We start from the raw sequence: 16,207 nt of genomic DNA on the forward strand, positions 1-16,207 counted from the left end.
CCTTTGCTATTATTGTTTGTAATTTAATTGTCTATGACTTTGCTGAGAAGGCACAAAGATGAAGAAAGTCCTTGTTACAAGAGCTTACAACGTAAGGTCCCCGTATAGTGACAAGCTCTGCACAGATGCAGGGGCCCGTCCACAGAGCCAAAGGCCTCTTCCTGCCATTAGATTGCTGCAGGCTCACTCTTCCACTTCGACTGTGGAGACAGATCTGAAGGACAGACTTCCTTGTGTCCATGCAGAGCCCCACTGGGGACCTGATGGTGGAAGTGGAGCCTAGTAGACTAATGTAGGAAAGAGGATGGAGGGGAAAGCCTACAGGACACTTTTTAAAAAAAAAAATTATGAATGTAACTCTACCAAGCACCAAAGCATTGCACTGAGCTGCATTATTTAAAAACGTTTTAATTAGAAGGGGTTATCTCCATTTTATTTCTTGTACAATGACTAAAAACCAACACCCTAGGCATCTTTTTTCATCATTAACCCCCTCCCCCATTATTTTTAACGGCAATAGGTGGGCTAAGCATCCTTACTGTATGTGAAGACATGCATTTCAATTACCAGGAATGTGAAGATGAGCTCAGCATTCACTTCCCCAACAAGCTCAAAGTGTGGGCAAACGACACATGCGATAGGACTTCAGGAGATGGTGCATCTGTTGCATATGTGATGAAAGCGGCAGTGTTTTTCCCCATGAAGTACAATAAAAACACATTCACAAAGCAGGTAGCCCTCAGTCCATCTCTCCATCCCCTAGAGCAGCTTTAGATTCTTCTGCCATGTGTGAAATGAAACTTCCTTGGGTATATACTGGCAAAACCAATATTTGATTCAACAGGTGCATGTAGGTCTGTTTTTAAGTGCTCAGCATCCACCAACTGGGGCCAGGTTTTCAAAAGAGCTTTCTTTTCATTTAGGCACCTAAATAAGGGTTTGACGGTTGGTGCTGCGCTATTTTGAAAATCTGATCCTAAAAGTTCAGTCTGTGGTGTCTCCTGCAACAAGCAAGTGTGAAATTTCCATTGACTTCAATGGATGCCTGAGCAGGCCCCAAGTTCCTAGGAAAAAAATATTTCCTATTGATTAAGAGTCTGCTCCTGGACAGTGCTGGGTGCACATGCGTTCTATTAGTATTAAAGAGAGTTAAGGTTGTTTGGCATGTTGCGGGCTGCAGTGAGCACGTCAGGGGGTGGGAGTCCAAGGCACTAATCCTGCAAGCTGTTCCTCACAAGTGAACCCCTGCCCCTACCTCACTGATGTGTGGGCATAGGACTGCACATCATCTGGCAAGATCAGGGCTTACATGACCACTTCAGCTTATGGAAGACCTACTTCCAAGTGACTGCTTATTGTAAACTTGCTTCTGCTCAAGTATCCTGTTGCGGGGAGGGTAAATAGGATGAATTCAAGAAAGAAGCTGCACCATGAGGTAAGAAAAGAAAATATTTTCACTTGTATTTCATTTGTTTGAATATGAAAAATGTTATTTAAAATAGTTGCCCTGTCTTCTGACACCAATGTCCTGTTCTGACCTCGCCATCATCCCTCTGTTGAGCAGATGTTTGGGGTCTTATATATCATCTTCCCAGTTATGGAAAAAATTGATGTAGTTTGGCTATAGTCTAAATGTCTTTTACTTACACATAAATATTAGACCTCGGACAGAGATGGTCAAACAGCATATGGGGTAATCTCTTTCAGGAGTCTTAGCCCAACACCAGTGCCTGCTTCCCAGGAAGCAACTCTAGCTCCAGAACCTTGCATCTCTGACACAAAAAATAACTAACTGAAACATAGCATGTCTCCCCACAAACTGAGTACTTGCTCACATGTTAAGAAGACTTGGAAGACAGTGTAGTAGCAGCCCCTGCTGACATCATGTGCAAAAGAGCATTTAATATTGTGATAAAAAATGTCATTTCCCTATGTTCAGAAATTTAAATGTAGTAGGAGGTCTGAGTATCATTTTTCCCCAGACAGTTTTCTCTGGCTGATCTTGGGGTATAATCAGCATGCACACAAAGATAGGAAGGCATGGTGATTATATCATACTTGCAAGAAGATGCTGAGTACTTTAATCTGGGTTGCTTCACAAGGATTTAATTAATGCAGATAAGAAGGGGGCTCATTGAATGTAATGAGTTTGGTCCTGATCTTGTTTATGTGGCTGTCATTACCTTGGCTTCTGTAGAGTTACTCGATTCACAGAGGTGTAAATAAGATCAGAATCATGCTAATAGATGGCACCTGTTCGATATAGCAGACATTCAAATACAGGAATAGAGGTAGGATTCAAGTTATCTAGTATTGAAAATTTCCCCCTGGGCTAAATGTTCCTTTCAGTTACACACGCATGATCCCCCTGAAATTAATGGTCTTACTTGAACATAGCTGAAAGCAAGGTTCCTACTGAAGTCAGTGGAGTTATTTAGGGATGGCTGTATAAGGAGGAAAAAAGTGCAGTCAAACTGACAAGATCTCCTTATGCTTCCTAACCCACAATTTTAAGATGTCAACAATATTTAAAAAGCTGCTGCTGGTTAGGAAGATGTGTTTGTTTTTAAAGATGTTTGGGTTTGGATAAACATTCCCTAGTTTGCAAACTAACTATTCTGTGGCTATGCTGATAGATGAGCATCTAACCAACTTGAAATGAAACTACCCAAATCCAAAAGTGAAATTGATCAGCCTGTTTTCATTAGCTATAAAAGGCACACAGTAAACACATGTCCTATAAAGTAAGTAATAATGCAGTTGTTCATAATACAGGTAAGGACACTTTTGTTTTAAAAACAGTGGCCTGACTTTTGCAGTTGCTGAGCACCCTTACTTTCAGTTCAAGTCTCTGGGAGCTGTAGGGGCTTCATAAGGCTTTAGGACTTTTAAGCTGAGGGGGGGGAATCTTGGCCTTAATAAAGTCAATGGCAAAACTCCCATTGCTTGTAATAGAGACAGGATTTCGCTTCGTGACCTGGTGACTGTACCTCCATTAGACACTGCCTACCACGAGCCACTGGATGGCGCCCCAGTACAAGCTGATCTCTGCAGTGGGGCTGTGGCTGATTAACTCCGCGGAGCTATCCCAGCTGCTGCTGGTAAAGTAGCCTTATAAATCACTACTGAGAACAGAGAAATGCATGAAGCGGCTGCCCCCAACCCCTACCCGTTTGAATCGCGTGTCTCGTGGGTCCGTAACCTCTGAAGAAGTGAGACCTACAGGAAACCAAGCGCACTTTGCGGCTCGGTTTATGCAACTCAGCAAGGGTCTCTGGAAACAATCGTTAACAGTATACGGTGCACAAAGTATCCCCCCCCCCAGCATACCGTAAAGAAAACACATGAGAAGACTAATACACGACTGCCTGGCTTTGTCTCCATTGCGCAGGCGTCGGCAGTAAATTCATAACTTCGTGCAAACCCAGAGAGGGTGCAAGCGTTTTTGCACGACGCGTGGGGCATGGCTTTCTCCCAGCCTTCCACCAAACTTCAGCGGTTTTGAAGAAATGTGAGCATTTCATTGAACTTGGGTGATTGAAGTCTCCTGTTATTGGTGATTTCCCCACGGCTTTCCTCTGCCGCTCATTTTCCCCCACCAGAAAAGCAACGAGCAACCACTAGGGTCCTACTTCCAGGAACTCTGAAATACTTTGCAGGGGATTAAACATACTCCCCACCCCCTCCGTTGCTTGGGCTGTTGATTGCTTGCCTATGTTATGCAGATGATCTGCTGCATCTGTAGTCTCCCAAAACAGTTAGATGTAATGTGTCATAGCTCCTGTACAGCCCTGGTAACTCCCCGTCCTCTGGGTTTACATAATGGAGGTCTCCTCAAGGTGCAAGCCAAAACCAAGAGCAGGCGCTCAGCCTACAAATCCCAGCATTCCCGGCTTCGTAGCGCTGAGGAATGAACCAGCTGTTGAGGATGGCGCCTGCGCAATGCTGCGAAACCAGCTTCATAGTACCACACCCCCGCGGAGGGAGGGAGGCAGCAGCATCTGAAATATTAAACCATCAGAGGGAGCCGGGGGGAGGAGAATGGAGTAGCAGAGCAATAGAGAGGGGAGAAAATATTAGTGAGGGGAGAGCTAGCAGTGACTTTCTTAAAGGAAACTCCAGGAGGGGGAAATAAGGAGGAATAATGCACTAGAGGAAGGAGGCTGATAGTCGTTACAGAGAACCAGCAGCACCTATAGCAATTGACATCCTGCTGCAGTGCCGCTACCTTCGCTGATTGATACTGTCAATGGAGCTGGAAAATATTGTTGCCAATACTGTCTTGCTGAAAGCCAGGGAAGGTAAGAGAGAAACAGCAAGGGAGATGGAGCACCCTTGTCGCATTTACCCTCCTGGTAGTGGTAGGTAATGCATTACCGGAGGAAGGGGGAAATGCACACTGGGGATTTTTAGACCCCGTGCTGATCCTGATCCTGTTCCCTCTCGAGGTTGCATGTGGTTGAACCTGCGTTTAAAATGCGGATTTGAAACAATAGAATGTTTATCTCCAGCTGTGAAGAGGTTCCGTAGGAGGAGATGTTTGAGATCGCAGAGATTGTAATGGTAAAATATTCACCCCTTCTCTCCAATCTGATCCCACAGATTGTGCTATCTCAGAGTCTATTGTTAAAGGTCAGCTGCAGATGCATTCATTCAAAAGGGTTAGCAAATATGCAAATAGCCTTTTATTCTGTGTGGTGCGACTGGCAGAATACAGCCATTGCCTTATTCGGCATTATCAGGTGATATAATGTTGCTGGTAACTGTCCATTTTAAATATTTTTTTTGTCCTAATCCAGTTTTATGTGGAAAAGCGAGTAAATGCAAATAGAGCGAGGTGACATGTAATTAGCTTCTACGGTGCATATGAAAAAGGACCTCGATCTGCAAAATAATGCACGGTTTCGGAGGGGATTTTGTGTGTGAATAGCTGAACTGGGGGCTGTTTCTTTGCTTGCTGTGTTACCGACAGATGATTGTATGAAACTGCTATTGAACGTTCTGGTTGGAAAGGCAGATCTGGCTAGATTTGTGAGAGGTGGTTGATGCTTGAAGGGAGGGGGCTAGAGAGAGGCTAGCAGAAAACCCTCGCTAAAAATTATTGGTGCTCATCCTTTTGAAAACGCAACATATACGTTAAAAATATCCGGGCGAACTACAGAGCTAGCTGCATTGCCGAAGATGACTCTTAAAAAAAAACCCTGGTGTGTACAGCGTTTTCAGGGGGGGAAGTGGTTTTCTGGTTTGAATGATCAGGTTTCTACTGAGCCTGGCTGAGAGGGTACCCAGCGCGAGGCTCTCACATCTTGAGAGGATCATAACGGAACAGCTCATTAACCTGGCATGCAGTATTTAATATTTTCATTCACTGCGTTTGATGAATGAAGAACCCCTAGCCAAAAACATAATGACTCCCATGTCTTCATTATCTCGCACATCTTTCCCATTCTCAGGCTCAGCCCTGTGTTTATATGGCACGCACGGATCTCAGCGGGACTTTCATTAGATAATGCAGCAGGGTATCCTTTAGCTGTTAAACTTGTGGAAATTAAATCGCTCCTTGGAAGGTTCCATTCAGTAGAAAAACCATCTGATCCTTATTTCAAATGGTCACCCCCCCTCTTTTTTCTGGGGGGGGGGAAGATGGAAGTTTCCATCAACAGTAGCAGTCTTCATTGTTTATGGTGTCCCCCCCTCCGGTAATAACACATTTGATCCTTTGAATTTGAAAACATCACTTTTATGGGTCTTCAGTGTTTTAATGTAGAGGTAGCTTTCTTCCACTGTCTAACCCTGATAGTATTAGAATTCTTCTGTGTGGTAAGGACAGTGTGAACACCTGTGTGCAAGACATTGTATTCCACTGATGGCTAAGAGCTGGGGGGGGAGAGGAGGGGGAAACACTAGCGAAAACATCTGTGAGGAGCCACCTGGTGGTTGAAAATTGTTATACATTACATGGCTTGGGGAAACAATCTCGTGGCAGTCAAAATTATTACTTTAGCGATCACTATATGTCTATAGGCAGGCAGCAGGCCATTCAGAGTGCCACTGCTCTAGAGGGATAGTCTCACAAAGAGGAATTAACTTTCTATTTCAGATTTCTGGTAAATATATTGCAAAATCTTTAGTGTGGAGCCAGTTCTGACATAGGCTTCTATCTCCTTCTGAGAGTCCTCTCTCTTTCTTCCGTTGGAGTAACAGACCCTATATTATTTATAAAGTGAATTTGTGAAGCTTTAGATTATTGCATACTAACTTATTCTTAGTTTTATTGAGTTAGGGGTGGTTAACCTTTATTTATTGGGCTAAGGAATTAGATTTTCCTGGGAAGCCTCAGAAAGGGATTTCTGAGATGATTATACAGGATATTTATTCATACTGTCAGAAGTCCACCAGCACCCAGCTGGAGAGCTCAGTGACAAACAGCTCAGGAATTAAAGTTCAAGCTTCTTATTTCATTCCTTCTCCTTATGTCCAATTTGCTCCCAAACTTTGGTACCTAAACTAGGAAGCAATTTTACCTTGGGGATTCCCACTCCACAGAAACCATTTCAACAGAGATTTATTATGTACAGAGGCATACAACGCAGAGAGAACATTTCATGGTGAATGAGAGCGAGGCTGGTGTGATTTACAAGGAAACATGTCCGGGTGGAGGGACTTTTTGCTCATAGAGGTTAAAATTTCTCTGAAACCCCAATATGGAATTACGTCATGCAAGAATTGCAGCCCCAATTTTTGATTGGTTAAAATAATATGTGGATCCAACATTGCTTAAACTTCAATATACTGAAAACAGTTACTAGAGAAAACTGTTCTATTGTGATATAAACAGCAGGGTTTCATGCACTTTCCTCTGAAGCAACTGGTACTGGCCCCTGCTGGAGACAGGACACTGGCCCAGAATGGGACCTCAAGTCTGATCCAGTCTGGCAATTCCTATTTTCTTACAGGAACACAAATAAAGGAATATTAGTGTAATAAATGAGATAATTTCAACTATTACACTCAGCATTATACTAGCACATGAACGCCTGAGACAAAATAGTTAGATTTGCATAACAACGTTTATATAACTTACAAGGGTATTTTAAGATTTACCTACAGAGTAAAGCCATGAGATTCTCAGAATAAATGATGTGCTATATATATATAGTGTATTCAAAGAATACTAGCTGTAGATTGGTGGCTTATTCTTTTCTGACTTCAGACTGGAGCATTCTTATTTTCTGCTGGGTTTTTTATAGTATGGCTTAGGAGATGTCTACGTGGCAATAAGTAAAAATAAAGGACCCACAGAAGTAAGTCTCGGAGCCCAGGTCAATTGACTCAGTCTCACAGGGCTCATGCTACAGGTCTAAAAATAGCAGTGTAGATGCTCGGGCTGGAACCTGGTCTGAGTCCCATCTCCCCTCAGAGTTGAACTTCTATGCTGCCATTTGTAGCCTTGTAGCACGAATCAGCTGACTCAGGCTTTGAGACTCGCTCGCTGTGGGTCCTTTTTTTACAGTACCCTTGGAATATGATTGGGCATCGTCAGTATAGGCTCTTTCAGATTTAAGATCTCTAGTAATACTTTAAAGCGCCAGTATTAATGTTCTTAAGAAATACAGTTGTGTGTCACTTACAGAGAATCAGTTAGGGTTGCCAACTCTCCAGGACTGGCCTGGAGTCCTCAGAAATTAAAGGTTAATCTTTAATTAAAGATTGTTATGTGATGAAATCGCCAAGAATACATCCAACCAAAACTGGCAACCCTAGATGTATTGCAAGAATTTTAAATATGGCTATCTACTGCATGGCCTTTTGCTACCCTTGATCGTCAAGGAAGTTCCAGTAATATTGAAAGAATTTGTGTAACAAATCCATTAGCTGGAATTGAAAGCTAAAGGTGCAGTAAAACTTCTAGGTTTGTAGCCCCAAAATTTACCTTATGCCTTTTTTGTTCCATGGCTGCAAAGTTTTTGTGAAATTTGTAGGAGGTGGTTTTGTTTATTTTTAAAGCAAATGCTTCATAGCATGGGGGGGAGGGTGTCGTTAAAAATAAAAGCCTAGTATGCCTGGATGACCCCACAATACTAAAGGAAAGAGATGCATAACAGATTGTCTTGAGGTTTTCAAGATGTTATTACAAACTGCAACGAGGAAAATATTCCTAAAAATAATCTGTTCTCTGAAGCAATTGTAGATGAATGAGACACCCGCTTGTACTGAGTACCAAGACTTTAAAAAAAAATTACTTACATATCTCAAGAGTAATTGCATCTGAAATTGAATTTGCAAAAACTCTGGCCCTTTTCCTGAAAACTCTATGTTCTTAACTGTACTTCCAGTTCAGTTAAGCACACGCATAGGTATTGGCAGGATTCGGGCCTTTGCTGGTTGCTGTTTTACCAAGAGTGAAGGTTTATATTAGCTGAAACAATACGGGGAGATGATGGAGGTGTGGTAATATCTTTTATTGGACTAACTTCTGTTGGTGAGAGAGCCAAGCTTTCAAGGGACGACCGTGGCTGCAACAACACTGCTCTGAAACAATAGGGACATTCTGAAAATGACAGGAGCTCCACCAGCCCGGGAGTCGCTCAAAGAGATGGCAATGAAGAAAGTAATTAAACTAAATAGTGAGGTTCAATCAATGGCTATGGCTTGACGTTTTCAGACAAGCAAAACATTATAGCAAAGGGGCCTGTTCTGCTTCCCCCCTGAAGTCAATGGAAGTTTTTGCCTTTTATTTCAATGGGAGCATGAGGCCCAAAGTCACTGTACTAGGTGAGGCTTCAAAATGGTTTTAAATCAAGGTTTCAACAAGCCTGCAACATTAAATCCAGTAAGGAGAACTATGTCAAAGACTTGGAAGTAGAGCTAGATAAATATTTTCCAGCAAATATTGGTTTTTAGAACATTTACTTTGGCTTTGCTTGTGCTCCCTTTATGCAAGCTCATTTTGTGATTGTTATAGGAGCACAACCATCAGAGGAAAGTGGATTTTTAAGCTGAAATTGACCTGGAAAGCAAACTTTCAATTGTTTTGTATAAAACAGTCATGCCAGAAACCTGATGGTTATAATAAAGAATTGCACTCATCCAAACAATGAACAGAACCAATGCACTGTGACTATGTGACCAGTCATAATTGAACAACGCAGCTCAAATTGCAAATCATGGAATAAACAATTTGCACACAAAAAAACCCTTAATTCAATAATTGCAAGTAATGAATAAATGCAAGAAGAAAATTGACCTTTTTGCAGAATGTTCATGATTTTATAGGCAATATTAATCATGTAAATGATTGAGTTATAAGCTGTACTCAGAAATGTGTGTTTTTTAAATGGTGTGTTTGAGGGTGAAGGTTTGTTTCTCCCTCGCTCTCATTTTATTTTTTAAAGTGAAGTTTCCTCCGTTTCATATTTCTTTTCTCAGTACACAAAGCTTGGTAGTTTGTGTAACACAATTATGAGGTTTCAGTAGAAATTATATCAGGTTCACTAAAAGGAAAAAGTAATTAGGAACAAAACAGATATGTTGGACCATCTTTTATTAATATGAAAAAGAACAGACACCAAGGGTAAGGAGCGTATGAAGATAAACTAGATAGCTAAATAATAACAAGTGTAGTCATCCAGTCATGCCATGATTTTGGAAAACCAGGATATGTAATACACACTTCCCCAGACACTTAAGATAAAAGCACAACAAAGAGGCCTTGATGTTTGAAAAACACAAGATATAGGTAAAAAACAATGACTGTAAAGCAGCAAGGAAACAGCCTAGAGGGTGACTACTATTAAGGGACAGATCTCGCTCTTTTTAATACTTGTCTCTCCCTCTCAGGTTAAGTACTTATCATGAAAGAGAATGGAGAGGGGAATACCCCTATATATTTGTCCATTAAAGTAAATGAAATGAATATTACTTTCAGTTTTGATATAATGCATCCATTTCCGTGATCTCAGACAAAGTAGTTGATAAACTGACTTGTTTAAACACTCATTCAACCATGATGTGCACAAAAGCAACTTTTCCTCTGGCAAATTCCATTGTTATGATAGAAGCCCCCGAAGTAGCAAAAGGAGCTTGGAGGTGAGCAGAGTTTGCCATGAAGTGCCTAATCCTGATTTCCCTTTTCAGGCAAAATTTCTGTTGTGAGCAGATTGGGCCCAGAATAGGCCATGCTTAAATATATATAACATGCCAAAACATTAGGAAGGCAAGGTAGGTGAGGTAATGTGGGACCAACATGGCTACAACTACACTGCATGAACCACTAGGAAGTTTACTGTGTATGGATAACAACAGTCACAAGAAATTGGGAAATAGGAGTATGGATTGTGATGTCAAATTCTCTTGCAAAAAGGGAACATAGTGGGGGGAGAGAGCTTTCTTTCCACAGTGCAAGTGCTGCAGCGCAATCGTATGCTACAGTCCTTACCAAAATGAAAACGACTCAAAACTATCTAAGTAAATCTCAATCAAGGAGATATCCAACCTGTAAATGCAAACCAGAGGGTTATAATGCAAGCTCATATTAAACATAGGAAGAGGTGGAAGTAAGTTAAAGGACTTATCGGCAGAGGTGAAAGGCCTGGGGTAGCAGCAGCAGCCAGGTGCTCGGGCGGTGATTTAAAGGGCCCGGGGCTCCGGCTGCCACTACCACCCAAGGCCCTTTAAATTGTCCCCAGAGCCCTACTGCCGGAGCCCTGGGGTAGCGGCGACGGTGCTCCGGTGGCAAGTTAAAGGGCCCGGGGCAGTAGCAGCTACCGGAGCCCCTGACCCTTTAAATCGTCCCCGGAGCCCTGGGGAGGTGGCGGCGGGGCTCCGGCGGCTATTTTAAAGGCTGGGGTGGGGGCAATTGCCCCAGCCCCGGATCCTTTAAACAGCTACTAGAGCCCTGCCACTGCTACCTCAGGGCTCTGGGGACGATTTAAAGGGCCTGGGATGGTAGCTGCGGCAGGTGCCCCAGGCCCTTTATGTTGCTGCCTGAGCCCCTCTGCTTCCCCAGGGCTCTTGCAGCAGGGCGCTTGTGGCAGTTTAAAGGGCCCAGGGCTCCAGCCACTTTAAATTGCTGCCAGGGGAAGCCGATCTGCCCTGGTACTGTGCACAGGCTCTTGCTGCTACGCCGTAGTGGAGTGTACCAGCTTACTTTCACCTCTGCTTACTGGGACGCTGGAGTCCTGAGCAGGAATGTGGCTCAGGGGCAATTTAAAGGGGTTCCGGCAGCTGGGTTCGGGTGGCGATTTAAAGGGCCCGGGGCTCCTGCTGTTGTGGGGCGCCCTGGCCCTTTAAATCACTGCCTGAGTCCCAGAGTAGTGGCAGCAGGGCTTCTGTGGAGATTTAAAGGGCCAGGGGCTCTGGCCACTGCAGGGAGCCCCAGGCCCTTTAAATCACCAGCCTGGGGAAACCATTCCAGCACTGCGTACCAGCTCTTGCTGGTACACCATACCAGACCATACCTGCTTACTTTCACCTCTGAACATAGGTATATAGTGGCAAGGGGAAATCAGAAGATATATGCACATTCATTGATTTAGGCTCAAAATTCACAGATTTTATTGAAGATAAAAATACACAAAACCCAATATAAATATTTTCATGTTTCTTCTTATATATCCTTGAAAACTTTCTCTTAAAAAAATAAAAGCATCCTCATATCCTGACTGAAGGTGAAAACTACTTTGTGCTAGTGAATGACCAAGATCAGATTAATTTTTTCTCTGTTCATTTCAGTCCCTTTAGACAATTGGTATAAAGAGTGAAGAGTAAATTAGATTGTACTAGCTGTACCAGTTGTATAACTCTAAGGTGCCATAAATAACATAGCTAAGAATTTTTTGTTAAATCTGATTATCTGGATAGTGCCTTCATCTCAACTGTTTAAAACATCACACACCTTGTGTGATGGAGAGCAGGCAATGGGCAAATCATTATACTTTTGTCCTCCTTTTCAGGACTTAGGATAGGAACTTTTAAAAGATATTTTGATACATTAGTATTACCAGCGTTCAGTACTTAACAATCTTGAGTCACCCCTCATCCCACCTCCCCCAAAATTATGAGATTAAATTAAAATTAGAATTTTTTTTTAAAAGCAATCAATTGAGGGTTACTTTATTTGCCTTTGGGTATTGAGCCTCTGAGGTTCATGTTTTCAGGAAGTTCTCAAACATGAGAGCTCGGAACTTGCAAGGAATGAGAGAGGATGCTGAGATTCTTACATAATTGCACGATTCCATGAATTGAGGCTTTTCAAAAAACACAGAATATTGCAAGACTTATAATGAAAACACAAGTTGGCAATACTGAATTGACAAACAACTCTGCTGCCAAAGTTTGTCTGTAAAAGTATTGAATACGATTTTTTTATTATAAAAAAGGTGGTGGTTACAGAATATTAGGGAGAGTGAATAAAAACAATAACCAGAACAATAAATTACATAGGAAATACAAGTTGTAAAACTGATCCAGGCAGTCATGGTTCCATAACACTGCATATTTAAAAATAATGATGGATTTGCTAGAGGGCATGTTCTAGTTCGGAATCCACTATCTTCTAAAGAATGGTCTGTATAGGACAAAGCAATGATAAGACTAAATCTTTTATGTATAGTACTAACAATTTGATTGAAACACACACACACACACACACACACACACCAATAATTGTGTAGACTTAGTTGAAGCTTGACAATTTCAAAGCCTGAAAGATGAGGTTTAAGGTACTGCATTTATGCACAGAAGTTTTCTTTAGACAACATAATCCTAAAATATATTGCTAGAACTTGTTAAAAAGTTTTAGAAATAACTGAATTGGTCATCATGGTAATTAGCTTTAAAGAAGGGCCAGTTTGGAAAAGAAACTATTAATTTTCTCTGATATTGGGTTTCAGAAGAATGGTTACACAAAAACCCAATCAAAGCAAAAAACAAAACAAAACAAAAAATGCACAACCCACTAAAAACACAACACAAATACGATTTTTTTTTTCCTTTTTAGGGATGACGGCGATACTGAAAGAAACATATACTTATGCCACCCAAGCAGGTCCTTTGATGGCTCTAACCAAATGGGATGCTCTATTTTTATGGCTCTCATAATGTTTTTGTAATGGGTGCACCCTGTCACCATATAAAAAACAAAACTGTGAAATGAGCCAGTCCTCAAATTGCCATATTTTTAACTTCCCTTTCCAGAAGATACCAATACAGGTTAGAACATGTCCTCATTGGCAATAGATTAGCAATATGTCTTATACATGACAAACATTCAGTATCCGAGAACTCAGCTGTAGGACAAGAATTTTAAAAAGGGCAATAGAAGTGGACAGGGCCTGTTTGGAAAGAAAGAGATTCACTGTAGTGACAGACCATATCTGGTGGCAATGACTCGTGTAACTCATCTCCTAATGGAACATTAACATGCATATGATTATTGTAATTTGACTTTAGCAAGGATCATAAACCATTACAGCTGAGTGCAGCATCTGATTTAATGTCCTGCAGCCCATCAGAGGTGATATTTTTTTCAAAAAATAAACCTGTTGTAAGGAAGATGTCAGTTGTTTCCATAAAAATACAGGAAATCAACACATAACACAAGAATAGGTCAACTCTTTTGAGTGAAGGGGAAGATTTCTCCTGTGGAGACCAAGAAATAGATACAGTCCAAGATTGGAATTGGGAGTCACTATAGAAATTGTTGCCTCAAATATAGTAAATCAGTATGAAAGAGACAGTCTACTTTTAAATAAAGGATTAAAAACCAGAAAATTCCCTTTAAAGCATGTAACCATTTCTTCTTGAAAAATCTGTCTCAAGAGTTTAGGCTGTTTTCATGGTGATCCAACTTAACAGGTTTTTTTAATGGTTTTCCTAATTCATTTTTCTGGTCTTCCCAGAAAGATTATGCTAAAGAGCCTGTGGGTAACAGCAAAAACCATTACATAAAATGAGATTCATACAGTATTCATAGGGGGCTTCATTCTTGGTTATTCCATTCTTGTTCTTGGAGCAGGGAAGGTGGAAGGAGGCAAACTTTGCTTTAAGCTACTTTCAGTTTGTCTTCCACTTCTTGTCTATTGGGGGGTGTGCAGAGGCCTGCCTGACACCTGGTACAAGTCAGAACAACGCTGATGATGATGATGCTCGGCCTTACACTCCACTCCCGGTAGCCCCCTGTGGATGTATCTCTTGTTGACTGAGTCAGTCTATTGTGGTGTATAGTTTGCTCTTGATATGTCAAATCCTCTGGCATTTCAGGTTCTGTTCTGCCCAGGAGAGTAGGATTTGGGCTTTTTTTTTTTTTTTTTTTTTTTTTTTTTTTTAAAGAGATTAGGACTGTGTTCCTCTCTCGATCTGTTGACATATGACATGGCATAGGAATTGGCCTTTATAATTAGCATACTATGGCCTAATAGCTGCTCTGCTTGTTTGGTTTGCCTTCCTGGTAAAAATTATTAACGTGATAGTCTGTTGTGTTATTAACCTGATAATATATTGGAAGCTATTAAGTCCTGATGTTAATGTTTGCTTCAGAAATTCCCATATACAACAGTGACTTGAATAGAGCTACTTTTATCTGCTCCATTAACCCAATGGGATTATTTTCCTCAAATGGAAAATAATAAATCTTTTACTTATGGAGAGAATGTCTTTACTGGTGTCTTCACATGGTCCTGTTCTGAAAAGGTAGTCAATTATCTTCACTAAAAAAAATAAATCAGTCAAAACAGAATTTACAGGAAGCCAACAAGGTTTGTGGTAGGATTTTGCTTTTCTGTATTAGAGTAAAGAATTTGGGTAAAAGATTTCTGAGGGTATGTTAACACCTGGAGTTGGGAGTGTAATTCCTAGATTGAGCAGACAGATGTACTCACAGTAGCTCTTGATCTAACTAGCACATTAAAAATAGTGTATCCATGGCAGTGGGAGCTGCCCCAAGTACATATCCATCTGAGACCATAGGCACATACACATTGTTAGGGCCCTACCAAATTCACAGTTCATTTTTGGTAAATTTTACAGTCATAGGATGTAAAAAATAATAATTTTCATGATTTCAGCTATTTCAATCAGAAATTTTACAGTCCTGTAATTGTAGTGGTCCTGACCCAAAAAGGAGTTGAGGAGAGACACAAGGTTATTGTAGGGGGGGATTGCAGTACTGCTGCCCTGACTTCTGTGTTGCTGGAGGGGTTGCGGTATTTCCACCCTTACTTCTGCACTGCCTTCAGAGCTGGAGAGCGGTGGCTGCCGGCCAGGATCTCAGCTCTGAAGGCAGAACTGTTGCCAGCAGCAGCGCAGAAGTAAGGATAGCATGGCATGGTATTGCCACCCCTACACTGCCTGCAGAGCTGGGCCCTCAGTCAGCAACCGCCACGCTCCAGCCACCAGCTCCGAAGGCAGTGCAGAAGTAAGGGTGTCAACACTGTGACCGTCCCCCAAAAAACAACCTTGTGGCACCACTCCCACAACTCCCTTTTGGGTCAGGACCCCCAATTTGAAATGCTGGTCTCCCTCTGTGAAATCTGAACAGTATAGGGTAAAAGCACAAAAGACCAGATTTCGCAGTCCGTGATGTATTTTTTCATGTCCGTGAATTTGGTAGGGCCCTACTCCTTATTCATAGATTGTAAAGTCAGAAGAGACCACTGTGATCATCTAATCTAATCTCTTGCATAACAGAGGCTATGGGACGTCCCTGAATTAATTCCTTCTGAACTGGAGCATATCTTTTAGAAAAACATCCAGCCTTGATTTAAAAATTGCCAGTGATGGAGAATCTAACACAACCCTTGGTATGTTATTCCCATGGTAAATTATCCTCACTGTTAAAAATTTGCACCTTATTTCCCACCTGAATTTGTGTTTTATCATTTCACCGGTACTCCAACCTAACTACAGTGTATGTGTTTTTGGGAGGGAGATCAGTCACTCCGATCACTCAAGAACAGAGAAAATGAACAGCAGTCTGTGTCTGATCCAGATCCCGGCTTGTGCCACCTAGAAATTGCATTATTTCCCTGTGCTCATACATGTTGAAGGCCACTCAGAAGCTACAGCTAGTGAAAAATATAATGGCTTCTCTATTTAACATGCTCCCTGGGGCAAGCATTGCTACACCGCTGCTCCAAAGACTGATCTAGTCTGTTTGCTCCTGACTGCAATATGAAGTGTTGGTAGCGATCTTAAACCCTGTAAGAGT

General features: G+C 41.7%; 1 protein-coding gene across 2 annotated transcripts in view; it reads left to right on the forward strand.

Annotated features, from left to right (window-relative positions):
• Positions 1-4,025: 4,025 nt before the first annotated feature.
• Positions 4,026-16,207, forward strand: part of GRK5 (G protein-coupled receptor kinase 5) — a 232,529-nt gene continuing 220,347 nt past the window's right edge. For both annotated transcript variants that reach the window (XM_030570339.1, XM_030570336.1), the window contains exon 1: positions 4,026-4,301. In XM_030570339.1, coding sequence (XP_030426199.1) covers positions 4,250-4,301 — 52 coding nt within the window. In that variant the 5' untranslated portion in view covers positions 4,026-4,249. The remainder of the gene's footprint in view (positions 4,302-16,207) is intronic.

Source organism: Gopherus evgoodei, chromosome 7 (assembly GCF_007399415.2).
Source record: "Gopherus evgoodei ecotype Sinaloan lineage chromosome 7, rGopEvg1_v1.p, whole genome shotgun sequence".
Lineage (NCBI taxonomy): Eukaryota > Metazoa > Chordata > Testudines > Testudinidae > Gopherus > Gopherus evgoodei.